General features: G+C 32.0%; 2 protein-coding genes across 3 annotated transcripts; both read left to right on the top strand.

Annotated features, from left to right (window-relative positions):
* The first annotated feature begins 360 nt into the window (after positions 1-360).
* On the top strand, positions 361-27,691 carry LOC114330896 (zinc finger protein 227-like). Of its 2 annotated transcripts, none has more exons than XM_050649169.1 (3): positions 361-471; positions 5,946-6,310; positions 21,015-27,691. In XM_050649169.1, the coding sequence occupies exons 2-3, from the start codon at positions 6,190-6,192 to the stop codon at positions 22,661-22,663; spliced, it is 1,770 nt and encodes a 589-aa protein (XP_050505126.1). In that variant the 5' UTR covers positions 361-471; positions 5,946-6,189; the 3' UTR covers positions 22,664-27,691. The 2 variants fall into 2 exon arrangements, with proteins under 2 accessions (XP_050505126.1, XP_050505123.1); XM_050649166.1 differs by having other exon boundaries at positions 5,881-6,310.
* Positions 10,206-13,853, top strand: LOC126883533 (uncharacterized). The gene is made up of 2 exons (XM_050649173.1): positions 10,206-10,508; positions 10,550-13,853. The coding sequence occupies exon 2, from the start codon at positions 12,566-12,568 to the stop codon at positions 13,127-13,129; it is 564 nt and encodes a 187-aa protein (XP_050505130.1). The 5' UTR covers positions 10,206-10,508; positions 10,550-12,565; the 3' UTR covers positions 13,130-13,853.

Below are 27,691 nucleotides of genomic sequence, written 5' to 3'. Positions count from 1 at the left end.
TTTGGTAATATAGCAAATTTTTATTATTTATAAAACTCTTTCATACAGCATGACTTGCTCGAAAACCATTTAGATACCTTTTCTTTGTAATATCTATAAATTAATAATTTTCCCATTTCTATTTTATTCCAATTTCTATTTGTATGTAATACCATGTAAAGTAAAGGTCCTATTTTTTAAATCAGCCCTATTCTGTAACTTTTAACAAATCGAATAGAAATGACCAAGTCGAATCGTAATTACCCAAAATCGGAATAACTCAAAAGGCCCATTTCGCCGATTAAAGTTTATATAGGCAACCCAAATTACCCGCCGCTAAGCAACGGGTCAGGATTTAGACAGAATCATAAAAATTAATAAGACTTCTGTATGAGCTTTCGTAACGTTCGGTTGTGTGACAGTTCAGTGTGGAAGTGATAATTCAAAAAAAAACGCAGGCGACAAAAACAAAATAGGAACTACATAATAGAGGTAACTAACAAATTTCCTATCTGTTGAATTCCTAAATTTCCTGTACTTTCTTTGAATAAAATAAATTATACATTATCTAGTTAGGTAAAAAAGAGACAGCTTTGCATTACACGGTTAATTATGGGGGATACTACCGGGGGGGCTAACCCCCCCGGTGATGAGGAGATGTTAGATAATATAGAAAACACTGAAAATAATAGTAGTTTAAAGAATACACCATTACTTGATAGCAATGCTAATTCAATCACTAATAATAACAATGAAATAAAAAAAGGAAAAAAACATTTCTATTATCAGTACACTGATACCGGTCCCTTTGAGGTATTTATGGAGTCAAAAGGCGATAACGTCGGTAATTATAGTTTTTTGAAATTAGCAAAATACATAAATGACAAAAAAATCGAGAATGTACTTAAACTTAGCAAAAAAGGAAAAAACCGAATTAGCGTTGCTTTCAAGAAATGGGAGGATGCTAATAAATTTGTTTTAAATGACGTGGTCAGAAATGATGGATATGAATTGTTTATTCCGGCAAATAACGTAACATGTAGGGGAGTCGTTAATAATGTAGATACTAGTATATCGGATGCAGATCTAATCAAATTTTCGGGATTGGCTTCGGCCAACATTAAAGTACTAGAAATAAGACGATTTAAACGGAAGTCTAAATATGACACGGAGAAATATATTGATACAGAAACGGTCGCATTTACCTTTTCGGGAAAAGTAATCCCGAAGGAAGTGAATATATATGGGATCCCTTTTAGGGTAAAACCATACATGATACCAGTGGTTCAATGTTATCGGTGTTTTCTTTTTGGACACACAAAAAATCTTTGTAGAGGGGGAGAAAAATGCAAAAACTGCGCGGAAAAAATACATGAAGGGGATTGTTCGATGAAATGTTTACATTGTAATAGCAGCTTTCATATAAGTACCTATGAGGAGTGTCCAGAGTATGTGAGACAGCGGAATATTAAGGCTGTCATGTCTCTGGACAATCTTTCATACTACGAGGCATGCGAGAGATTTCCTTATGTTTCTACTAGAAAATCGCAAGAGAATAATATATTCAGAATGAGCCAGGAGGAATTCCCAACATTACATAAAACTCAAATAAATAATTTAGAGACAATTCCCATCAATATGCGATGGATAGAAAATGTAAAGAGTAACCCTGAACACCTGTTTAGTAGAAAAATGGAGAATAACTCAAACAAAAATAAAAGAAAGGCTAATGAAACAAATAAGACATACAATAAAGAAGTACACAATCAATATTTATTATCTCCAAATGGGAGAAGCGAAGAGAGAGCTCGTGCAGTAAACAATGAGACTCCTGGATGTTCCCGTACAGAGCAACTAGAGAGGGACACAGAAAAAACACTGAATGCGATATTAAAAAAACTAGATTGGAAACATAAGGAACATATAATCAATTACTTGAACCAGCTATTTATACATGAAAGCTCATCGAACCAAAAGTTGCTAGATTTAGATGGATATCAAGAATCCACTTATTATCCAATGGAACATAAAAAGTTTAAGCAGTAACTATAACAGTCTGAAATATTTCATAAGCGAACATAGACCCAAATTAATTCTATTAAATGAAACTTGGCTAAAAAATAATCATCACTTCTATCTAAGAGGATATGAAATACATAGGTTGGATCGAGGGGATGGTTATGGTGGCCTAGCTACTGTGGTTCATAATAGTCTGGATCACAAAATAGTATATAGGTATAATAATAATGTTAGTAAAATTCAAATTTTAGCAATAAAAATAATAGATTGGGACATTACAGTTATTAACATTTATATCCATCCTAGGGCAAAAATAAATTTAAATAGTTGGGTTGGACGCATAAATAAAATCAGGGGAAATAAAATTTTAATGGGGGATATGAATGCACATAATGCACTTTGGGGAAGTCAAGTGTCTGTTAATGTTAATGGAAGAATAATTGCTGAATCCTTAGAGGATTTGGATCTAGTTTGCTGCAATGATGGGAGACCCACGCGGATTACCCTACCTGGACAGAATGCCTCAGCGGTAGACCTAACACTAATTTCCTCGGAAATTGCAAATATATGCCAATGGGATGTGTTAGAGGATTCTGGAGGCAGTGATCATTTTCCAACTTCTTGCAAAATCGCAATTGTAAATGAAAATATAGTAACACAAAAAAGTCATAAAAGAAATACAAAGAATGTCAATTGGGAGAATTATGCTTCAAAAATGGAAGACTTGATGAAGAATGGGTGTGAAGACTATAATTCATTTACACAAATTATGGAAATGGTGAGTGATGAGGAAATACCTCTCTTGAAAACAGAAAAATCTATAAGAAAAAAGAAAAGCCCTCCCTGGTGGGATAAGGAATGCTCTAATTTAATAAAAACAAGAAAAGAAAAAATTAAAAAATATAAGGAAGAAGCAAGCAATGAAAATTATATTGAAATCAAAAAAATATTTGCATACAGTAAAAAAATATTTAAAACAAAAAAAAGAAATAGCTTCAAAAGCTTTTGCAATGGATTGACAAGGGACACTCCTCTATCTGAAATATGGCGAACAGTTAAGCTATTCTCCACATATCAAAATGCTGTAATCCCTGCTAAACTTCCCAACAAAAACATAGCTCAGAACATATTAAATAATTTGGCAATTGACATAACAGATCCTGAGTTCATGGTTACCCTAACTAACGAGGATGTGGAGGACATTTCAAGGCAAGAAATAATAAGTGTCATAAATAAAAAGGATAAGGCTACTGGCTTAGATCTTGTAACATATAGCATGATAAACAGACTTCCCCTGGTGGCGCTAGATACATTGTCAAAAATATTTAATCAAATAGTTAAAAGAAACACAGGTTTTCCACAAGAATGGAAAAACACCCTTGTCATTCCCTTTTTAAAACCCAATAGAGACCCTTTATGTGAGGATAATTATAGAAACATAGCTCTAGAGTCATGTGTAGGCAAAATTTTGCAAAATATAATTAAATTAAGAATAGAACAAATAACGGAAAAAAAATCGATACTAAGCCCTAAGCAGTTAGGTTTCAGAAGAAACAAAGGGTGCAACGATAACTTAGCTTTAACAATTAATTATATTAGAACTGGATTTAGTAAAAATTTAAATACAATTGGAATTTTTTTGGATATCAGTAGGGCATATGATACAGTCAATATATATTTGCTATATAAATACTTATTAAAGTATGACATCCCAATAACTTATGCAAACTTGATCTTGCAATTTTTGCTCAACAGAAATATCTACGTTAAAGACAAATCAAATAATATATTAGGCCCAATGCAAGCATCCACTGGATTGCCTCAAGGGTCTCCACTCAGTCCAATATTATTTAATCTCTATACTAGATCCCTACATGATTTAATAAACCATGAGATGGAGTGTTTTCAATATGCAGATGATTTTGTAATTCTGGTGCAAGGATCTGATATATACAAGCTAATTAATTCCTTAAATACCCATATAATAAATTTACAGGAGTGGTTTGAGAAACACAACTTTAAAATTTCAGCACACAAATCAAAAGCAATAATATTTAGAAAAAGAAGTCAGGCTTATAACTTCCCACATTTGATATATCAAAATATGGAAATTCCATGGAAAAATGAAATAAAGTATCTGGGATTTCATTTACAGTGCAATTTGAATATGACAATTCAAATTAACGACATGATAACTAAAGCAAACAAAGGAATAAATGTCATGAGAGCAATTTGTGGTACAAAATGGGGAGCTGACCCGAACATTCTTTTGAGTTTATACAAAGGAATAGTTAGATCTCATTTAGATTACGCAGCCAATCTTTTAAACCCCTGCAGTAAAAGTTTGATGATGAGGTTGGAACAAGTACAGAATGTTGCCTTGAGAATCGTAACGGGTTGTCTACGTTCTACACCCATCTTAATATTGCAAGCAGAATGTTCAGTAACAACGTTACAAGTTAGAAGGGAGATACTAGCACATAAATATATACTCAAACAAATGCCGGAAAAAAACAATATCATAGTAAAGAGTCTAAATAAGCTAAACGAAGCAATAAATGCAAACAATAGATTCTGGAGGAACAAGGTCATACCTGATTACTCACTAGCATATACAAATATACTCAAAAAAACAAAAAACATAATTAGATATAAAATCAATCCTATATATGAGGTAGAAAGAAAAACTCTTCTATACCCCATTACAATTAAAAGTCTAGAATTTGAAAAATATGAAATTGAATCGAACGAAAGGTTCATAGCTAAATATGGTGGAATATATAATAATCATACCCACGTATATACAGATGGATCAATAGACCCACAAACAAATCAATCGGGATTTGGAATTTACATCCCAAGCATCAATTATAAATATTCGTCACGACTCCATAACTACACACAAATCTGCACAACTGAAATAATAGCGGTATACAAAGCCATGTCGGTATGTATTGAAAAGGAAATCATGAAAGCAGTGATCTTTGTAGATTCAAAAAGTGCCTTATCCAAAATATCTAGTCACAAATGGGACCAAATGGATTATGTAACTATAATGACCAAAAAACTACTGGTAGATGCAAATAATATGGGATTTTCAATAGGATTAGAATGGGTACCGGGACATCAGGGGATTAAAGGCAACGAGGTGGCAGATAGCTTGGCCAATATTGGGAGAGAATTAAGAGTACCATATGATGTAAAAAACATCAGCACAGATATCTTTTGTGTTACAAAAAAGAACATCTTGACTCAATTTTACAATAACTGGTATTCCCAAATTAAAGGAAAATATCCGGACTATTATGGACTGCAGGATAGTTTCCCTATAAAACCTTGGTATAACAAATGTGGATATTTGGGTAGGAACAATATTACTAACCTTAATCGTTTACGAAGTGGACATTGCAAAACTCCTTGTTATCTCCACAAAATAGGCAAAACGGAAACACCGATATGCGAATGCGGTACTATGGGAACATTGGTACACATCATCTTTGAGTGCCCCATAAATAAACATAAAGATATGGATTTGTATCTAGAACTAATAAAAGCTGGAACAGACAGTCCAATATCTTTACAGAGCATTTTATATAAACCCTCGAATAAAGTTATTAAGATAATCAATAAATTTATCAAATTTTTTCAAGTAGATCTATAGAATTTTGAAAAAATAATAATAATAACAATAACAATAAATAAATACTTCAGAAAATACAGGGAATCTCCTAAAATGTCAAAAATTATATTTGTATCCTTAAAATCCTTAATCCTAACCGAAGGTAGCCAGCCCTAAACCTATGTGAAAATGTTTGGAAGCTACCCCCAAACGAGAAAAGTCTTAAGTTAACCTTAAATGTTGTAACACTTTTCCCCCTCTAGCTACAGAAAAACAAGAAGAAGGACAAGGACCACATAGGACCAAAAAAAAAAAAATAGATCTGAAGTTGACAGGACACCTGGTTGTGCATTGCCTTGAGCAAGACGCGCATAACCAATAACATGTACTGGGTAAATGATTAAAAAAAAAAATCGAAACCCAAAAAAAAGGAAGAAGAAGAAGAAGAAGTAAAAATTAATAAAAATAAAAAGTAAAATGTTTGCATTTGCATGCAACGAATATTCTCTGTTGTTGTTTGTTGTATTTATTATTATAATATTATAAACTGAATTTTGTAAAATTTAGTAGCAATGAAAGGTAAAGTTGAAATTAAGAAAGAATTTGAAGAGTATTACCAAAATGCGCTATCCACATCAGCAGATTTGGAAGATTTGAAAAGTGAACCAGGGGAAGATTACTCAGGCGAGACAGGTAATGAGATGATTTATTTTGTATCTGGTATTAATGGTATTTATAGTATGTATCAATCAGGAATAGATACTTTCCCAATATCCCACCCAAGTTAAACCCAATAGGTACTTTTTATTTTTCATACATAACTTCTTGTTTCTTTTCATTTCCTAAAGCTCTTTGGCTATCCAGGATCAAGCTTGCTAACAGCTTACATGTGGTTATAAGCAGTGCTGTTTTTGTAACAATATAGGTTCCGGGGGAGCTGGGGGTATTTAGAAGGGGTGTCCGCTCCTGGGAAAATTTTTTAAATTTAGCATCAAAAAGGGTGTTTTAAAGCTATTTGGGAGCAAAGAAAAAATTCATTAATTTGTCGTGAACACTATAAAAATCTCCATCCCTACTTGGCTAAATCATTAATAAAAAAGAGTACAAAGATTATTTGTCTGAGAAAGTTTGAAATTGTTTACTCCTATCCAACTTGTGGTTTCTTAAAAGTTATTAACACAATATTTTTTTGTTTTCTTGTCCCAAGAAGTACCGACGTACCGGCGCATACCGTCACAAAAACAGCACTGGTTATAAGTACCTATTTATACAGGGTGTCCCGAAAAGATTGGTCATAAATTATACCACAGATTCTGGGGTCAAAAATAGGTTGATTAAACCTCACTTACCTATATACAATAGTGCTCACAAAAAAAGTTACAGCCCTTTGAAGTTACAAAATGAAAATCGATTTTTTCTAATATATCGAAAACTCCTAGAGGTTTTTTATTGAAAATGGACATGAGGAATCTTTATCGTAGTAACATCTTTAAAAAAAATTATAGTGAAATTTGTGTACCCCATAAAAATTTTATGGGGGTTTTGTTCCTTTAAACCCCCCCAAATGTTTGTGTACGTTCCAATTAAACTATTATTGTGGTACCATTAGTTAAACACAATATTTTTAAAACTTTTTTGCCTCTTAGTACTTTTTTGATAAGCCAGTGTTTATCGAGATATTTTGAATATTTGTCGAATCCACCACCTATTTGTATATGGTTAAGTATGATTATAGACATCTGTTAATAATCTGAAAATTTATTTATAACTTAAATTTTTTGGTATATTTTGAAAAAGAAGCCACATCTCGATAACAGTTGACTTATCAAAAAAAGACTAAGAGACAAAAAAGTTTTAAAAACACTGTGTTTAACTAATGGTACCACAATAATAGTTTAATTGGAACGTACACAAACATTTGGGGGGTTTAAAGGAACAAAACCCCCATAAATTTTTTATGTAAATATAGTAAAAAAGTAGCCGCATCTCGATAAAAACTGGCTTATCAAAAAAATACTAAGAGGCAAAAAAGTTTTAGAAACGTTGTGTTCAACTAATGGTACCACAATAATGAATTAATTGAAACGTACACAAAAGTTTGGGGGGTTCAAGGGAACAAAATCCCCATACATTTTTTATGGGATGGACAAATTTCACTATAATTTGGTTTTAAGGTGGGCCTGTCATAAGAATTATACATGCCCGTTTTCAATAAAAAATATTTGAGAGTTTTCGATATATTGAAAAAAATCGATTTTCATTTTGTAACTTCAAAGGGCTGTAACTTTTTTTATGAGCACATTTGTACTAAGGTAAGTTAGGTTCAATCGAACTATTTTTGACCCCAGAATGTGTGGTATAATTTATGACCATTCTTTTCGGGACACCCTGTATATTATTGTGTATCAATCTATCAATCAAAGATAGAATAAAAAACTTTATTAATTTTAATATAACGCGGGCACATAAATTTGATACACCCTGTATATTGAATTGTAACTATTTATTATAAGTAGTTTTTAAGAAGTGGGTTTATCTATGAGTTTTTTCCCTGAAAAATAAAAGACATTAGGAAAGAAAGTAATATGAACAGACAATAATTGTTCAGGGTATTTGGAGATTATAACGGTGCTTTGTTATGCACGAGGCCAAAAGCCACAGGTAATAATATCTTTAGAAAATAATGTAAAAGAAAGTTTGGAATTTTAATCTCTTTTGCTTAACCCGGAGTAAATTTTGTAGAATTTCCCGAAAGTAATTATGATGGTAGGAATATTTTTGAAAGTATGTGTGGGTTTTTTCGAATGAAAAAAAAAGAATGGGGAAGAAGAAATGTCTCTGACTGGTTTGGCAATTTGGAATGGGAAGGAGAGAAGGTTGAATTTTCAGATAGTTTTGGAAAGAGGAATTATTATGTGACCGGCATCCCAGAAGAGTAGTCAAAGTTTTCGTGGATAGTTAAAAAGCAAGTACCAGTGGTTGTTTGATAGTGGAGAGTGGAGCTGAAAAGTGGAACGAGAGACAGATAAAATTGAGAAGAAATACCTCTTTGATTCTGTATTATTGTGAGAGGGAGAGGAGAGAATTTTGGAGTTGTTTGAATCGACTACTGGTTAAAAGAGGCCTAGCTCATTGTCTTTTGGAGAATTAGTGCTGGTATGCTGCTCGATTGAAGCTTGAGAACGGAGAGGGCTTTGATAGGTAGCCTACATAGTCAACAAGGGAGAGCTGTTTGGGTCAAGAGGAGACATCATTGTGAGTGAAGCAAAAGGTCAGTCAATTTATGTGAAAGATTTTTTTATGTTCGGAAACTAAAATTTTGAGTAAAAGCATATGAATTAAGATTCCAATATTTCAAAAATTAAATAGGAAGTATAAGTAATTTTGCGAATACCTAAATTTGTTTGTTTAGCTTGTTTTATCAAAGTTATCGGGAACAAACCGATAAATTTTTATTTGAACTAGAATAAATTTAAGTGGTAAAAATTTCATTCGGACAAGCCCTAAAAATCCGGGACATGGCCCGAATTACGAAGTCGTGTCCCGGCGTCCCGGACAAGGTTTCCGGGCTATCCAAATTTTCAACTTTTTGGTAAAAGTCCATTTTGAAATTTTTAATACACACAATCATTCTTCTAAGAATTCACATCTAATTGAATTGGTGGGACGAAAAAAGTCGACAATCTCTAGACTGTTATACCAATACATACTACATCCAAAACGCATGCATTTTATATCGTCGTATTATATGCAGTTCTATGAAAACTCACTGGACTTTTTCCGGTGTTTGTATTTTAATTATTTTCTTCTGAAACGACGATTTAAAAATTTGAATATCAAAAAATGATAATTATATTTTATCCCAAGGTTCAATTTACATGGATATCCAACATTAGTAGATTTTCTAATTTTTCGTTTTTTGAGAACGATTTCCGGATTGGAAGTCGAAACGTCAAAAACTAACAAAAATGTTAGCATCGTTAGGTACAACCCATTCCATCAAAAACATTTTTGTTGACATAAAAATGTTAAATAATCAATAAAATGATGATTCAATAAAAAGAATTAAAGTTTTATATTTAAAAAAAATGGCCCGATTTTCATTGAAAAGTCCCGGATTTTAGGTAGTTTTTTCAGTCTTGTCCTGAATTCGACTAAATTGGAGTTGGTCACACCAAGTATAACATAAGATAATTTAGAAAAATTTTTTTGTGTATTTAAAAAAGGCACCCTGAGATTTTTTTTTAATTTTTTTTTTGTATGATTTGCAACAATTGGATAATTTAATTAAATAATTAATTGGAGTAATCAAATAAAGACTAATTGATATGAAAGTAATAAAAAGCAGATTATAACAACATGGCGAACCAACGTGAGGCATTAAAGTATCTCTGGTTTTGAATTTGAAAGGATAGGAAACGGAAAAACAGGCGAAGGAAAATTTATTTGCTCATCAGAAAAAGTTGATATATTTAAAATTTATGAAATATTTATTTTATTTTTGATTGATTTGAATTTTGATAAATTTGAAAATTTGTGATAAATTGATTATATTTGGGGAGAGAAAAATTTTCGTCTCTACAGCATACTAGGTACAGTGGAACCCCGATAAGTCGGCCCCCGATAACCCGGAAGTCCGGCTAACCCGGACCGATTTTCATCAGACAAAAATTTAACAAATAAACAATTTAACAATTTTATCAAATAAAAATGTATGTAGGCCAAATATTATTTGAGAGATAACCTGTCTGTATTCCTTTTCCTTTATTTATGCCAAACTGTCTTAGCATTGTTTAAAATAGACGTGACTATTTAAAAATTCCTTTTTAAAACAATGGGCTTAGTCTGTTCTTAAATAACAACATTGTTCCTTGTAACCGTATTGTGTGTAGTAGTCGTATTAATCACTTCCGTTCTGTAATCGTGCTTCAGATTGTGTTTGTGTGATTTTTGTCTACGTAATGGTAACAAAACGTAAAAATGTTGTAGTGACAATGGAAAAGAAACTAGAAACATTAGGTAGGATTGATAAAGGCGAATCTTTAAAATAAATTTATTGCAGCATCATAATATGATATTATGATACCATAGGTCTGGATCCCGCGTATGAAAAAAAAGTTGATTAATAGCAAGCTAAAAATTTGTTAATAGCTTAAGGGTGTCTAGTAGGATAAACTTTGATATATGGGAACACTGTAACAGGGGCAGTATTAATTGTGGAACAGGTCAAAAATTTGGAACGGTCAGAACACGAAAATGGCACATTTGTTTTGTCCGACAGAACAGACATAAACTCTCCGAACAGAGATTAAACTCTCATGCAAAAATCAGACTGCTATTTATCACCTGTCATAATTCCTGTCATTTGACATATTCTACATGTTCCACTCATTAAAACGCCAATTTGGTGATAAATAGCAGTCTGATTTTTGCATGACAGTTTAATCTCTGTTCGGAGAGTTTAAGTCTGTTCTGTCGGACAAAATACATGTGCCGTTTTCGTGGTCTGACCGTTCCAAAGTTTTAACCTGTTCCACAGTTAAAACTTCCCCTGTTCCAGTGTCCCCTATGTGTCCCATATATTAATGTTTGTCCGACTAGACACCCTTAAGCTAATAACAAATTTTCAGCTTGCTATTTATCAACTTTTTTTTCGTACGCTGGATCCAGACCTACCATATTATGGTGTCGGTACATCTCTACAGTATGACTGAGTTTTTTACCAAGAAATGAACAAAACTCTACACTCTATACAACTATACGTAATTTAGATGTGTACTGTGCATATGTATTTCATGTTTTTGTAATTATAATGGAGGTTATTTATTAATTTTTACTATATTCTCCGGCTAACCCGGATTTTCGATAACCCGGATCGGCCGCGGTCCCGATTAATCCGAGTTATCGAGGTTCCACTGTATTTTCGAATTTCGTATCAGGCGGGGATAAAATTTTAACTACAAGCCGACCACCAGAAGCAAAAGCAAAGAAAACAAAAAACAAGAGGAACATTTGGAACAAGAAGAACATATAGAACAAGAAGACATTTTGGAAACAACAATCATGGCAACAGAAAAACAGGAGTTATCAGGAATAGATAAATTATTACAACTGATGCAACTCCAGTCACAAAAAATGGAAGAAAATCAAAGGGAAACAAAACAAGCAATGGATAAAATGGATAAAAATCAGGAGGAAACATCAAAGAAAATAGATAACATGCAAGAAAATCAGGAAGAAACAAAACGAGTAATGCAAGACAATCAACAGGAAACAAAACAAGCAATAGAAGAGAACAATAAGAAAATAGAGGAACGCATAGGAAAGTATGAAAAGGAAATAAAAGGATGAAAATTTGACAACAATGAAAAACGAGATAGAACAACAAGAAATGAAAATTAAAGATCACATGAAAGAACAAGAAATGAAAATTCAAAATAAAATGGAGGAGTTAACAAATTGCCAGAAAAAGGAACTAGAAAATTTGGAAAATAATAACTAAAATTTGGGGCGCAAATAAACGGACTTTGGCAACAATAAATGAAGGAATATGAATAAGGGTTCGATTGGGAAAGAAATTTGATGCACTACAATGTGTTATAATGCCGAACATGATACATGATATGATCGTAGGAGTGGATGAATTGTCAGAAAAACAAGTGGTGATAGATTTCAAAAATAACACGATGAAAATCACAGAGGAAAAAGAAGAACAGGACATTATGGAAATGGACAAGGAACATGAGAAACGGAAAAAGGAAAATTTAGACAAAAAACAAACGGTGGAAATGAATTTGGCAATGAAGCAAGGACAGAAAAGAAAGAGGAGAAAGCAATAGAAGATGATTAAAGAAGATGAAGCCTGGGATTCCTCGAAAGAAGAGATGAGCACAGAAGAAGAAAAGATTGACAAAGGAAAATGAAGCTTGGGATTCCTCAAAAGAAGAGATGAGCCCAGAAGAAGAAAAAGAAGAAAAGAGATTGACAAAGGAAACTGAAGCTTGGGATTCCTCAAAAGAAGAGATGAGCCCAGAAGAAGAAGAGATAAGAATAGAAAAGGAAGGCGAAAGAGATACAATTGAAACTGTAGTATTTGAAGAAGAAGTATGCGAAAAGGAGGAGGCAGAATACACAATAAACATGTGTAAAGAATCAGAGGAAAAAGGAAGAAAACTGATATGTGGAAAAGAAAAGGAGAAGGAACTGCGTGTAAAATTGAGGGAGTATGAAAATTTAATAAATGAAGAAAACAAAGTAGCCAAAAAGTATGAACATTCCTTTGAGGTTAAAGACGTAGGAAATTTTCGATCGAAAACGTACCCAATCCCATATAAGTACAGACACTGGGACAAAGGAAGCAATTGTTTTTCAGGCGGGAATAAATATTTTGATATAAAAGAAAACTGTTGTTGTCGAGAGAAAATCATTCTTTTCGTTGCACTTATTGAAAACGATTTTATCTCAAAACAAGGCGGGGTTGTTATTGTGTATCAATCTATCAATCAAAGATAGAATAAGAAACTTTATTAATGTTAGTATAACGCGGGCACATAAATTTGATACACCCTGTATATTGATTTGTAACTATTTATTATAAGTAGTTTTTAAGAAGTGGGTTTATCTATAATGAGTTTTTTCCCTGAAAAATAAAAGACATTAGGAAAGAAAGTAATATGAATAGACAAAAAGGTCACAATGGACAAAGGCTTGGTTTCAAAACTGAGCTATGTACTCTGATGTCAGTTTACTGGAAGAATTGCGACTTGATCCATCAGATTGACTTAATTACTTGAGAATGGATCAAAGTACATATTTTGAACTATTTTTTTTAATAACTCTTTTGATACAAAAACAAGACAAGCGAATGCGACGGGCTAAGTAATTAAAGACATACTGACTGCAACATTTTTGGCAACTGTAAAGAGCTAGGAACTACACTTCATTTTGATTCATAGAGTTGGACTTCATTTTTTTAATCAGTTTTTCGTGGGCTTTTTTTTTCTGACAATCACTGTACGGTTTATTTTTAATTTGCCATAAACAGGGATAACTTCTGTAAAGCTCTAGGAATTCAGTAAAAAAAATTTCTCAACATGGTCTCTAGATCACTCATGGTTCTTAATACACCGTTTGTTTTCTCATAAAATGCTCAATAATATGAAATATCCAACGAGCGTTCTTACACGACTGATTGAAAATGAAAGATGCAGAGACTTGTCCATACAACTGTCGTTGTTCCCCGTGCGATGATAAGGGAGCGTTCAAGTAGTACGTAACGCAGTTTGGGGGGAGGAGGGTCTTGTAAAACGTTACGGCGCATTACATGGGGGGGGAGGGGGGTTCGAACAGCGCGTTACGTAACATTCTTTTTTAACTTAAATGAAAAAAAACTACGGAATTTCTTTTATGTTTTACATAGACCCCTGAATTGTATTATGTTGCACCTTCACGCTCCGCTCATGTTCCGAAAACAGGACAATAGTACCTATTCAAGTGAAAAAATCTTAAAATTTGTAACACAGATGAAGCACAGTAACATGTGTTTCCAATAATTAGATGGACCTCTCTCCACAACAAAAGATTAAAAGATACAGATGTTATTTAAGATGTTGCAGAGGGAACTACATGTTCATAAATCATGTATGTTTTCGAAATCGTTTTCTGCAGTAGGTATTCATTAACGTTTTAAATACGCAAATTTTCAAATTATTTAAAAATGTCTTTAAATAAAAAGCACAATACTATATTACAATTAAATACAAAACCCACTATATTGATACTTAGTTTAAAAAATTGATAGATATTTAAAAAATAATAATACCCTTATTTAAAGTGTGATTCCTAAATTATTAATTTCAAAGTTTTATGTGATTAATATCTTGGCGAAAATTATACATAATTTCAAAATTTCACCTTGCATTATTCATAATAGACCCTACATAATACACATTTTTGAGATGAGGTTGTTAAGCAGCTTCTAAAAACAAAAATATACAGGGTGTTTGATTAAAATTAAAGATAACGGACTATGCTAGACTTAAGTGAATCACCCTGTATATTCAAATTTATGTTTAAATAGTCCATAGTTGAATTTAAAAGTTGACGTATCCTAGCGTTTTTATAATTTTCTAAAATAATGACACATGACAACAATTTTATTCCATAAGTGGTTTCCATACATTATAATTTTAAATGATCACCCTGTATAATTCATAAAGACCATGAAATCAGATTGTTAAACAGCTTTTAAAAATATAAAAATATACAGGGTGTTTAAAAATAAACCTTATGCACTACGGTAGGCTTGCATGAATCACCCTGTACATTTAAATTTATGTTTAAAAAGCACACATTTTTATATATAAAAATCTACGGGTCTCGGCGTTTTTTAAAATTGATTAAAACAAGGACAGAAATAATTTTATTCCATAAGTGCCTTCTTATATCGCTGGTACCCATGATTAATGTGATAGACTAAGAGCCGCTATAGGTGAAATTTCTTAATCATTTTAGGCACGACGGGACCCTATAACCTAAATAGTAGAACCTAAAAGAAAACGTTTGAGCACTGTGCCGTCACTTTTCAGTGGCACATGCGTCTACAGTGGCGCATCAAACTTTCCACTTATGGACGGGATACATAAATTAAAAAATACCCTCCCTCATTACCAGGATTTAATTTTTTTCATTTTTTTAAGTTCTATGTGATTAAGACATAAGATACATCGTAATTTTCACCCACCACCCCCTTCTCCCTGCCCCCACCATCAAAAACTTTATTTTTCGATTTTATTTTTTTTGGTGGGATGCAATCAATTTTAAGATTTCAAAAAATTCACAAGCATAGTTAAGGCTTTTATAAAACACGTCTATTTTTATACACCTGTAGGTTGAGTGTACATAACCTCAAAAAATTAAAAAAAATTTTTTTTTGGAAAAAAGTATATAACTTTTTTTTGGGGATAGCTGCAGATCTAATTTTGTTTTAGTCTTATGTATTTTATCAAACACTATATTTCTAATTTTTTTCAGATTTTTATGTAACGCTGGTCACCTTCAAAAATCCAAAAAATTGTTTTTGAAGGGGGTTTTGGGGGGTTTGAACGTGTTTTTCTGATTTTTAAATATTCTAAAGGACTCAGTTACTTCAAGTTACATATAACCTATATAATCAAAATTGATTTGATATATTATGAAGTCTATAAAATAGGGAAAATACCCCAAAACCCCCCAAAAAAACAGTTTTTCGGATTTTTGAAGGTGGGAAGCTTTACGGAAAAATCTGAAAAAAATTAAAAATATAGTGTTTGATAAAACACACAAGATTAAGGAAAAATTAGACCTTCAGCTAGTTTTCAAAAAAAGTTATACGCTTTTTTGAAAAAAAAAAAATTTCTTTTAATTTTTTGAGGTTATGTACACTCTACCTATGGGTCTATAAAAAATAGGCATGTTTTATAAAAGCCTCAGCTTTTAAAATTTTTGGAAATTTTAAAATTGATTGCATCCCACCAAAAAAAAAATAAAAACAAAAAATGAAGTTTTTGATGGTGGGGGCAGGGGGAAGGGGGTGGTGGATTAAAATTACGCTGAATCCTATGTGTTAATCACATAGAACTTAAAAAAATAAAAAAAATTAATTCTGTTAGTAAGGGAGGGTAACTTTTAATTTATTTATCCCGTCCATCAGTGGAAAGTTTGATGCGTCACTGTCGACGCATGTGCCACAGAAAAGTGACAGCACAGTGTTCAAACGTTTTCTTTTAGGTTCTACTATTTAAGTTATAGGGTCCCATCGTGTCTAAAATGATTAAGAAATTTCACCTATACCGGCTCTTAGTCTATGATTCCTAATACATTTCCAGTGAAAATAATAACTCTTTGATAAGTGTTAGCGATACAATTCTTTTTTATATGCGTGTTCGCGAAGATTAAAACTCCCAAAATATTTATAACGAAAAAATTTAGTTCATAATAGATGCCGACGAAAACAATTATTTCCGTTTCTGTTGCTGTTTCTTCCGACGAAAACAATTATTTCTGAGAACTTTTTACTAATTATGATTTTAGTGGACCCACAAACAGAAATGATGTTTTTTGCTGATACTCCTCAAAAAATAATTTTTTTCGCTAACACTTTATTAGGGATTATAATTTTCACAATCATATAATTGAAAATAATGTTTTTCGCGGCGTTCATTGAAAGTTCTACTCGTACCGGCATTTTTCGGAGTTATACTTTTCCTAGGCAGCGGCGATATATACAGGGTGTTTCAGAAAAAGGTAACACGATCTCTAAGATAGGTGAAAAACTGAAAAATAATTGGGGTTTGATTAGTATAAAATTTTTGTAACGGCATGCGTTTTCACGATACTGGGCGTTGAGGAACAAAAAGTTTTACACATTTTTTTCACTATTTTTCCGAAACTACTGGCAGCATCGTATATTATTTGTTAAACAAAAATTTTTACTAAGCAAAATAAAATATTGAAATAATAAATATGTTATTTTATTTGTAAGTTTTTATTAAAAAAGATAAAATAGAAGAATGCATGAGCAGAACAATAAAGAATGAAGCCAAAAATGTATGTAAGGATGGGACCAAGCAGGAAAAATGTAAATGTAAAATTAGTAATAAAAGATTATTATTCTAAGTTTTGGACATATGTATTTCATGTCATGGGACATGAAATTACGATTGGCAGGAATAACCAGACAAATGAACTAAAAGGGAGAATCTTTCTTGGGTGGACAGCATTTGGAAAACTGAGAGAAACTTTTAAAAGTGAGTTGCCCACATGCCTAAAGAGAAAGGTATTTGATCAGTGCGTCCTCCCAGTCTTGACGTACGGATAAGAAACACTTACCTTACCTAAAGCCTCGGCTACCAAACTAAGAGTAACGCAGAAAAGAATGGAGCGGTCAATGTTAGAAATAACTCTGAGAGACAAAATCAAAAACGAAGAAGTCAGGAGAAGAACAAAGGTGACTGACGTCATCAAAAGGATAGCCAGGTTGAAGTGGAAATGGGCAGGACGTATAGCCAGAATGAGAGATGGGCGATGGACAAAAAGGTTATTGGAATGGAGGCCAAAAGAAGACAAGAGAAGCGTCGGTTGACCGCCTACAAGATGGACAGACGACGTAAGAAAGCTAAATAAAAACTGGATGAGAGCGGCGCAGGATAGACGTGGTTGGAAACGAGGGGAGGAGGTCTATGTTCAGCAGTGGACATTTGAGGCTGGATGATGATTGTAAGTTTTTATTATTACCTCAAATGCGATTAAAATAATAACAAAGTTCTTTTACCGGGCTTCCGGTACTTTTCGCAACCTAGTTTTCCATTTAGGTTCAAATGGTCACTTGGGTGTTACGTTTAGATTTAGGTAGGGGGAGGGGGTACATAAAAACGTTACGGTGCGTTACATGGGGGAGGGGGGTCAAAAATCTTCAAAAATTGCGTTACGTAATACTTGAACGCTCCCTAATTGCACACGCTAAAAATCAAGACGATCCTGATTTCGAGAGGCTGAGTTGCCTATTCCACATCTTTCACCATACACGTACACACTTTTATCTGTACCTCGTACCATTAATTAATAACTACTGCACGCAGAGGTGGATTTGAAGATTTGCCGCTCCTGGGCTATCCACAATGTGCCGCTCTCCCCCGCCATTTTTTATTTTTTTACCAAAATTTGCCGCCCCCTAAATTCTGCCGTACTGGGCTATAGCTAATTTAGCCCATATGTAAATTAGCCTAATAAAATAAAAAAAAGTCAAAATGTAAATTCGTACAGGTTAAAACAAATTTTATATCAAAGTTTAGGTGGGTACAAAAGATATTTTCAAGAAAGTATCCAAATTATACAAGGGGATCATTGTTTAAATAATTAAAAAGGGGTAATTTTTGCAAAAAAAAAATACTTTTTTAACTGCTGAGGTAATTCACTTTTAATAAAGGTCTATGGGATTTTTTCTGCAAATTTGAAGGGTAAATCTTTCACATGAGACTTACTAAATTAAATTTGACCCCCTATTTATTTAAATAATTGTAAATAAAACTTTAAAAACAAATTTGCAAAAAATTATTTTTATCGTTTTAAATAAGCACTATAAAATATCTTATTTTAGAGACTAAGTTGGGCTATGTTACCAGTATTAAGCAAAAAAAAATTGGTCGAAAAATATTTAATATTTTTTGAGATATTGAATTTATTTATTAAATATTACTATATTTTAAATTGCAAAAACGCGGTTGTTGCCAAAGAAATATTCACCTGTATTAAATCTTATTATTTTTATTTTTATGTATATTTTCGATAAATGTATTGATAAATTCAAATTTCAATTAAACTCCCCCCTAAAATGGCATTTGAAAATAAATCAAATTTGTTTATAATTTTTTTTTAATAACGTCGCGGGGATTAAGTATTTTGAAATGCCAATTCGATAATTGGGTTCCTGGGAATTTTTTACTAATTAACAAAATTTTTTGGGCGTTTTTTCTTCTTCTTTTTTTTCTTGGAGTTATATTACTACTAGCTATTAGGGTTAAATTTTATTAAGAATGTCGAATCTCTTAGTGGTAGATTCTTGACCTAAAAATATTAAGATTTAACTAAAATCTCTTAAATAGAATGTGGCTACTTACTGAGTTACAGGGTGTTTTATTTAAAAATTTAAAAAATATTGTTACCAAGTACTTTAAATCTATTTGACGTATCCTTATCATACTTGGCAGAAAGTGTGGCTATTTTATACCCTACTAAATTGTGATTAATAAACGTTTCTAGCTAGTGCCAGAGGCGTACGACAGGGGATAGTGAATGATTGACCCTTTCCAAATTCTACGCCACTGAGTGAAATACTATTTTAGCGAAATTTTTCGATTTTACAATACTTTGTATGTAAATAACTTTATTGGTATAGATAAAGTCATCAGTTTGAGAGATATTGGAAGTTTAAAATGAATGAATGAATGAATCAAAATAACTATGCCGTTTCATTTTTAACGTCCAATATCTCGAAAACGAATGACTTAATCGTTACCAGTAAAGAGTATATTATTAACATAGAAAGTATTGGAGAATCGAAAAATTTCACTGAAATAGTCATTCCCTCAGTGGCGTACAATTTGGGAAGGGTGAACCATTAACTATCCCTTGTCGTACGCCTCTGGTAGTAGCTAGAAACTTTTATTTATCACAATTTAGTAAACTGTATAGTACCAACACTTTCTGCCAAGTATGATAAGGATACGTCAAATAGTTTGACAGAACTTGGTAAAAATAATCTTTAAATTTTGAAATAAAACACCCTGTAGCTCAGTAAGTAGCCACATTTTATATAAGTGATTTTGGACCAATCTTAATATTTTTAGGTCTAGAATCTATAACTTAGAGATTCGACATTCTTAATGAAACTTAACCCTAAAAGGGCCCCTAATAATATAACTCCAAGAAAAAAAAGAAGAGGAAAAAAGACAAAAAAATTTGTTAATTAGTGAAAAATTCCCAGGAACCCAATTATCGAAACGACATTTCAAAATATTTAATCTCGGCGGCGTTATTAAAAAAACAAATTATAAACAAATTTGAATAATTTTCAAATGCCATTTTAGGGGTAAGTTTAATTGAAATTTGAATTTATCAATACATTTGTCGAATATATACATAAAAATAAAAATAATAAGATTTAATACAGGTGAATATTCGTTTGGCAACAACCGCGTTTTTGCAATTGAAAATAGAGTAACATTTAATAAACAAATTCAATATCTCAAAAAATTGTTAAATATTTTTGGACCAATTTTTTTTTTGTTATTACTGATAACATAGCGCAGCTTTTTCTGTAAAATAAGATATTTTATAGTGCTTATTTAAAACGCTAAAAATAATTTTTTGCAAATTTGTTTTTAAAGCTTTATGTATAATTATTTAAATAAATAGGGGGTCAAATTTAATTTAGTAAGTCTCATGTGAAAGATTTACCCTTCAAATTTGCAGAAAAAAATCCCATAACCTTTATTAGTAATGGAATGACCTCAGTAGTTAAAAAAGTAAATTTTTTGCAAAAATGACCCCTTTTTAATTATTTAAACAATGATCCCCTCGTATAATTTGGATACTTTCTTGAAAATATCTTTTGTACCCACCTAAACGTTGATATAAAATTTGTTTCAACCTGTACGAATTTACATTTTGATTTACATGTAGTGTAATTTTATTTTACTAGACTAAATCCAGCCCTGACTACAATGCACATTCAAACCTTCGCGCTTCCTTCTTAGTGAGTGGGCACCTTTACAGTTGTTTTTTTTCCTGTTATTATTTTATATTATTTTTGTTGTTATTTTTTCCTTGTAAAAATTTTTATGGTTTGTTTGTATTTTAGATTCTCTTCGAGAGGAGAACAAAATGGAAATTAAGAAAACAATAGAACATTCATCTCCCAAAGAAAAATATAGCAATAGAAACACTGAAGAAACAACATTAAATATAAGTCCGAAACATGCGACAGGCCAAAGATCCTACATGTGTCAAATTTGTTTAAAGCACTTTTCCCGAACAAATAGTTTAAAAAAACATTTGAGATCACATACGGGAGAAAAACCTTACAGATGCGAAATATGTTTTAAGCAGTTTTCTAAAAGTAGTAATTTTAAAATACATTTGAGAGTGCACACTGGAGAAAAGCCTCACAAGTGTGAAATTTGTTCAAAGCAGTTTACTCATAAATCATCTTTGAACGCACATACGAAAGTTCACACTTTGGAAAAACCTTACAAGTGTGAAATTTGTTTTAAGCAGTTTTCTGATAGTAGTAATTTCAAAATACATTTGAGAGTGCACACTGGAGAAAAGCCTTACAAGTGTGAAATTTGTTTAGGGCAGTTTGCTCACAAATCATCTTTGGATGCACATACTAAAGTTCACACTGGACAAAAACCTTTTAAGTGCGAAATTTGTTTAAGGGATTTTACTCACCATAAATATTTGAATGAACATAGCAAAGTTCATTCTTTAGCAAAACCTTACAAGTGCGAAATTTGTTTTAAGCAGTTTTCTCATAATAATAATTTCAAAATACATTTGAGAGTGCACACTGGGGAAAAGCCTTACAAGTGTGAAATTTGTTTTAAGCAGTTTTCTAATAACAGTAATTTCAAAAAACATTTGAGAGTGCACACTGGAGAAAAGCCTTACAAGTGTGAAATTTGTTTAGGGCTGTTTACACACAATTCATCTTTGAATGCACATACGAAAGTTCACACTTTGGAAAAACCTTACAAGTGTGAAATTTGTTTTAAGCAGTTTTCTGATAATAGTAATTTCAAAATACATTTGAGAGTCCACACTGGAGAAAAGCCTTACAAGTGTGAAATTTGTTTAGGGCAGTTTGCTCACAAATCATCTTTGAATGCACATACGAAAGTTCACACTTTGGAAAAACCTTACAAGTGTGAAATTTGTTTTAAGCAGTTTGCTCACAAATCATCTTTGAATGCACATACGAAAGTTCACACTTTGGAAAAACCTTACAAGTGTGAAATTTGTTTTAAGCAGTTTTCTGATAGTAGCAATTTCAAAATACATTTGAGAGTGCACACTGGACAAAAACCTTTTAAGTGCGAAATTTGTTTAAGGCATTTTACTCACCATACATCTTTGAATGAACATAGCAAAGTTCACACTTTGGAAAAACCTTACAAGTGCGAAATTTGTTTTAAGCAGTTTTCTCATAATAGTAATTTCAAAATACATTTGAGAGTGCACACTGGAGAAAAACCTTACAAGTGTGAAATTTGTTTAAGGCAGTTTGCTCACAAACCATCTTTGGATGCACATACGAAAGTTCACACTTTGGAAAAACCTTACAAGTGCGACATTTGTTTTAAGCAGTTTTCTCTGAAAGGTAATTTGAAAATACATTTGATGAGACACATGGGAGAGCAACCTCGCAAGTGTGAAATTTGTTTTAAGCCGTTTTCTCAACTAGGTCATTTTAAACAACATATGAGATTGCATACGGCAAGCATCTAAACATTCTGTATATGTATTTGGCACTTTTTAGGACTTTTCTATTGGTTCTTTGCGACACGCAGCCATATTTCAACCAACAGGCGGCGAGGTGTCGAACACGTATATGGAATGTTATTTGGTGCGAAAATTGTTGTAGTTCAAATCAAAGACCATGAGACCATAAATTTTCAAGACCCTGTATATGGTAAAATTTTGTAAATAAAATAATTTAGCATTAAGAAGTGTTTCGCAGAAGAGCGAATTTTTATAGTGGCTGAGTTTCTACGAACAATTGGTTGATAAACATTTTAGAAATTCAAAAGAACGGATTAAGTGTTTAACAACTTTTAATTATCAAGAATAATGAACAGTAGGTATGATTTACAAATACAATGCCGTTTGAATTTTTTCCTCGAAGTCATTGGGTAGTAAACATACTTTTGCTGTTTAAAGGGTTTTTCTATTTGTAAATAAAAAGAAGTTTTAATCTATCTCCTAGAAACCAAATTTGTATAGGTACGATATTATTGTATTAAGAGAAAGTAAGGGTGGTTGACTGAGAATGAGTGTGTGTTTGGCTATGAAAAAACGATGGGAGGAGGACGAGAGATTGGATGTTCAAATTATAGGAGAGAATTAGGATCATTGTGTTTTTACTCTCGAGAGCAAGCAGTTTGAAAGCATTGTGTTTAGTGCAAGTTGTGTTAAGTTGGTGATAGCAGGATCGTGGAAGGCGAAACGAGACCAAGTCGAGAATTCCAAACTTCTTATGTCCGAAAAGATTCCAATTTCTGTAAGTAAAAATAGAAGTATTATATAAACTTTGCACGAGGTACCAAGTGGAGGAGAACAATCTTGGGTCCTATAATTGCTATTGTTTTTAAATCGAATCGGGGATTTTGATTTGTGGAGAGAATTCGAACGAGTGCTGTTTTAAACAATTGAAAGGAGAAGCACAGTTTGCAGAATCAGAGGAGCACGTTGTGGGAGATCTAGGACAACACAATCAAGCAGAATTAACAGGAGTCCGTCGGCAAACGTCGCACAGTGGTGAATTTCGCCGAAAACGTGGCCAAAATGTAAAAATTTAAGTTTAATGGTATACCCCGAGAAATTTTATATGAACATTGCTCTGTAAACTTTTGAGAATGATAAACGGCCGTTAAGGGTAGAACAATACAAGCAGATCGTGCATGGGCGCCCATCTAAAAATTTTTTAGGGGAAGGGCCAGACGTGAAGATGTTGCACATTACATTTTGTATACTTTGGATGACAATATATTATAGTTTAAAGGAACAGAAAAGCTAGGGGGCCGTGGCTGTGCCCATGGGTATGGGCGGCTATGCGATCATATATTTATCTTAGTGTAAAGTTATGATTGAACGACTCGGATCAAATAAAAATTAAGTGTGTTATACAATAATATTGGGGCGTTGTTTGGTTTTCATTTAGAACTATAGACGTGTATTATTTTTTAAGTTTAGATGGAGTCTGGAGGTAAGTGGAGTATTTTAATATACTTTTTAGACTTTTTTTTCGTAAAATAGACTTTATTTACAACATATTTGCACAATATTGGCAATAATTTTCAATTTTCAAGTTTTAAAAAGGGGAAAGGAAAAAGTCTATTTTTCTCAGCAAAGATATTTTGCTTAATAAATAGTTCAAAATGTATATAAATATTCTTAAAAAAATCATCTGCAGCCAGGTGCATCCTTAGCGGAATTTTTCATTTTAAAAAATATAACATGCTGGAGAATTTGTACATTAAGAGACTTTAATGTTATATGGTCAGTTATTAAAGTAAGAACAAAATATGGCAGCATCTGATCCAGTAAATTTACAGTGTTTTTGCACAAGAGCCGCCGGTTTTTGTTATTTTTTTGCTTCTTCTTTTTCTTAATCTGTAAGTTCTTTTACTCATTATGTATAATCCTATGTTTTTGCTTCCTTACTTTTAAATTTTTTAATAATTTAGGTCGTGTGAGCCAAATATTTTAATTTTTTAAAAATGAAATGCATAAGCGAAACTTTGTGTTAAGAAGCCACATATTGGTAGGTAATAATTATAATAAATCGGATCCATTTACAAAACAATTAATATGTATTAAGAGTTGACCTACCTATTTTTGGCTTCATAATATAAAGTACCTATCGTTTATGCATTTTATTTAAAAAAAAGGGCAAATTTTTGGACTCACACGACCAAAATTATTAAAAAATATAAAAATAAGAAAGCAAAAAGATAGACATATACATAAAGGTAAAAGGACTTAAAGATTAAAAAAAGAAGAAGAAAGCAAAAAAATAACAAAAAACGGCGGTTCTTGTGTAAGAAAAAACTGTAAATTTACTGGATCAGCTGCTTCATATTTTGTTCTTACTTTATTAACTGACCATAACATTAAAGTCTATTAATGAAAATTCTCCAGCATGTTACAGTTTTTTAAAATGAAGAATTCCGCTAAGTTTGCAACTTAATGTTGCAGATGGTTTCTTGAGGAATATTTATGTACATATTGAATTATTTATTAAGCAAAAAATCTTTGCTGACCAAAGCTGACTTTTTTACTTTTCCCATTTTAAAACTTGGTAAACAGAAAACGATTGAACATTCTTGCCATCATTTTGTAAATATGTTGTAAATAAAGTTTATGTTATAAAAAAGAATCTAAAAAGTATATTGAAATACTCCACTTACCTCCAGAAAGAGCATCCACTATAAAATAACAAAATAATACACGTCTATAGTTTTAAACGAAAACCTAACATTGCCTCAATTGAATAACACAATTTAATTTTATTCGGTCCGCTTTTGTTCAATCCCAACTTTACACTAATATAAATATGTGATATGCTTGTATTGTTCTACCCTCAACGGCCGTTTATGATCCTCAGGAACCTACAGAGCAAGATTCATATAAAATTTCTCGGTATATATAAACTTAAATTTTTGCATTTTGGCCAGGTTTTCGGCAAAATTCACCACTGTGCGTCGTAGAGATTGGATTAAAAGGTACTATCCGTTGCAAGATAATTCGGATAGAATTCCCCAGATTAAGAGACTGGGCCGATATCAAGTACAAAACAATCTGGGGAATTCCATCCGTATTATCTTGCAACGGATAGTAAGTCAGATTATTTTTGATATGAGAGTGTTGTTTTGTATTACAAACCATATTTGTTTTTTGATAGCCACATCAATTTAATAGTATTGGCTGTGAGTTTCGACGGTAGCGCTCTCTCGCGGTTTGAAACTTTTCTGATAAAATTGGTGTATGTAAAATATACAAAACGAGAAAAATATATATATCGTTATATTCCTAATTGATATAAGAAATAAAAGTTTATAATTATAAATTATAGTCAAATTAAAATAAAGGTTTTCATTTTTCTCGACCACGGGCATGTAAATTTGGAACACCCTGTATAAAACAATTCATGTATAGGTAGCTTTTAAGAGAGTGATTCGGAGAAGTGTTTACGAACCGCGGGAACAATACGATTCCAGTAAACAATTAGAGTGATGTGTACAAAGAAAGTGTTCGCGGAAGGATTTGTCATTAACCACCGCTAACTAATACTCTACTAGTGAATAAGATAATAGGTCATTAAATTTGTAAATGTTGTATTAATGTAGAAAGTAAAATTGAAATGGGGAATATTATTTTTTCTTGAAATCCATTAAGATATTTAGAAAAAGGAAAGTTGTGTTGATAAATACGGATAATTGAAAGTTGCTTGGGATTGGTTGATTTTTGAGTGCTGGAAGGGCTAATTTGGAAGTAGGAGAATAGATGAGAGATGTGTGGAAAACAGTCTATTTTGTTATGACATGAATGTATGGTTTATGTATTAAATACCACATTGAAAATTGAGGCACACAATCATTATTAAAAATTTTTCATCAAATCTAAATCAATTTATCACTGATAAATCCTAATAGTTCATTTTAAATAAAATAACTTTGGAGACAAAAAGAAATAAGATTCCCATGTTTGTAAATGTTATATTAAATAAAGATAGAAAGATAAGATATAAGAAATATTAAGCATTGAATGCCATTTAGATAAAATAAACGATTTTATAATTTCTAATTGAAATTTATATATGTGTATTATTTTACTCTCTTTTATCAATCCCGATTAGGAATCCACTGAGAAATATTTTGAAGCTACGAAAGTAAGTAATTGATATTATAATTTAGCCCTGAGATTGACACTATATTGGTATTTGATCTGTTTGATTAATGAGATAATCATTAATTAATTAATTAAAATAAATTACATCTGAGAACAGCATCAGATTTCAAAAATAAGATCACAACAATATTTATCTAGAAAAGCACAAATTATGAACTGAAATATTATTGTAACTTGATTACTGAACGAATACACAGAATTAATAGTAAAAGTAATTATTGTTTTTTATTTTATTCATTATAATTTCAATATTTAATATATAAATTCGTGCGACTGGATGACTGCTTATGCAAGAGGCCATTGAAACAAAAGAAGAAGTTATGTGAAATTTAGAGGTTACCTCTCTTTTTATTGGCTGTGAGATTCGTCGGTAGCGCTCTCTCGCGGTTTGAAACTCGTACTTTTCTGATAAAATTGTTCAAATTCAATACACAAAACTGCCACTAACAGCGCTGGCGAAAACTGTCAACTCCCCTCTACTCATCGGCTCACGGCGAATTGGACATAAATTATTCATCCATGAATTCATAGAAGGTATAAAGTGATTGATTTAAGTCAGCGGTTTCCAACCTTTTTGTAGCTTGAGGCACACTAACTTAAAAACTGGTTCGGCCACGGCACACAGTATAATCACAATTCGCGGCACACCTACAGGGACTTCAGGGCCGTAGCACACTGGTTGGGTACCTCTGATTTAAGGAGTTGAAATTAAAATTTGTTTTCTTTTTATATTAATAATTAGAGCAATCTACAGCTTCAATTGAATAAATTTGGTTCACAAAGGAGATAATAGAATTAAAGGTTCTTTTTTTATTAGATAAGAAATTTTACACAGAATAAAGTTTA

Source organism: Diabrotica virgifera, chromosome 1, assembly GCF_917563875.1.
Source record: "Diabrotica virgifera virgifera chromosome 1, PGI_DIABVI_V3a".
Taxonomy (NCBI): Eukaryota; Metazoa; Arthropoda; class Insecta; order Coleoptera; family Chrysomelidae; genus Diabrotica; species Diabrotica virgifera.
Note: the sequence above shows the minus strand (reverse complement) of the source record. Positions and strands in the feature narration are given on the sequence as shown.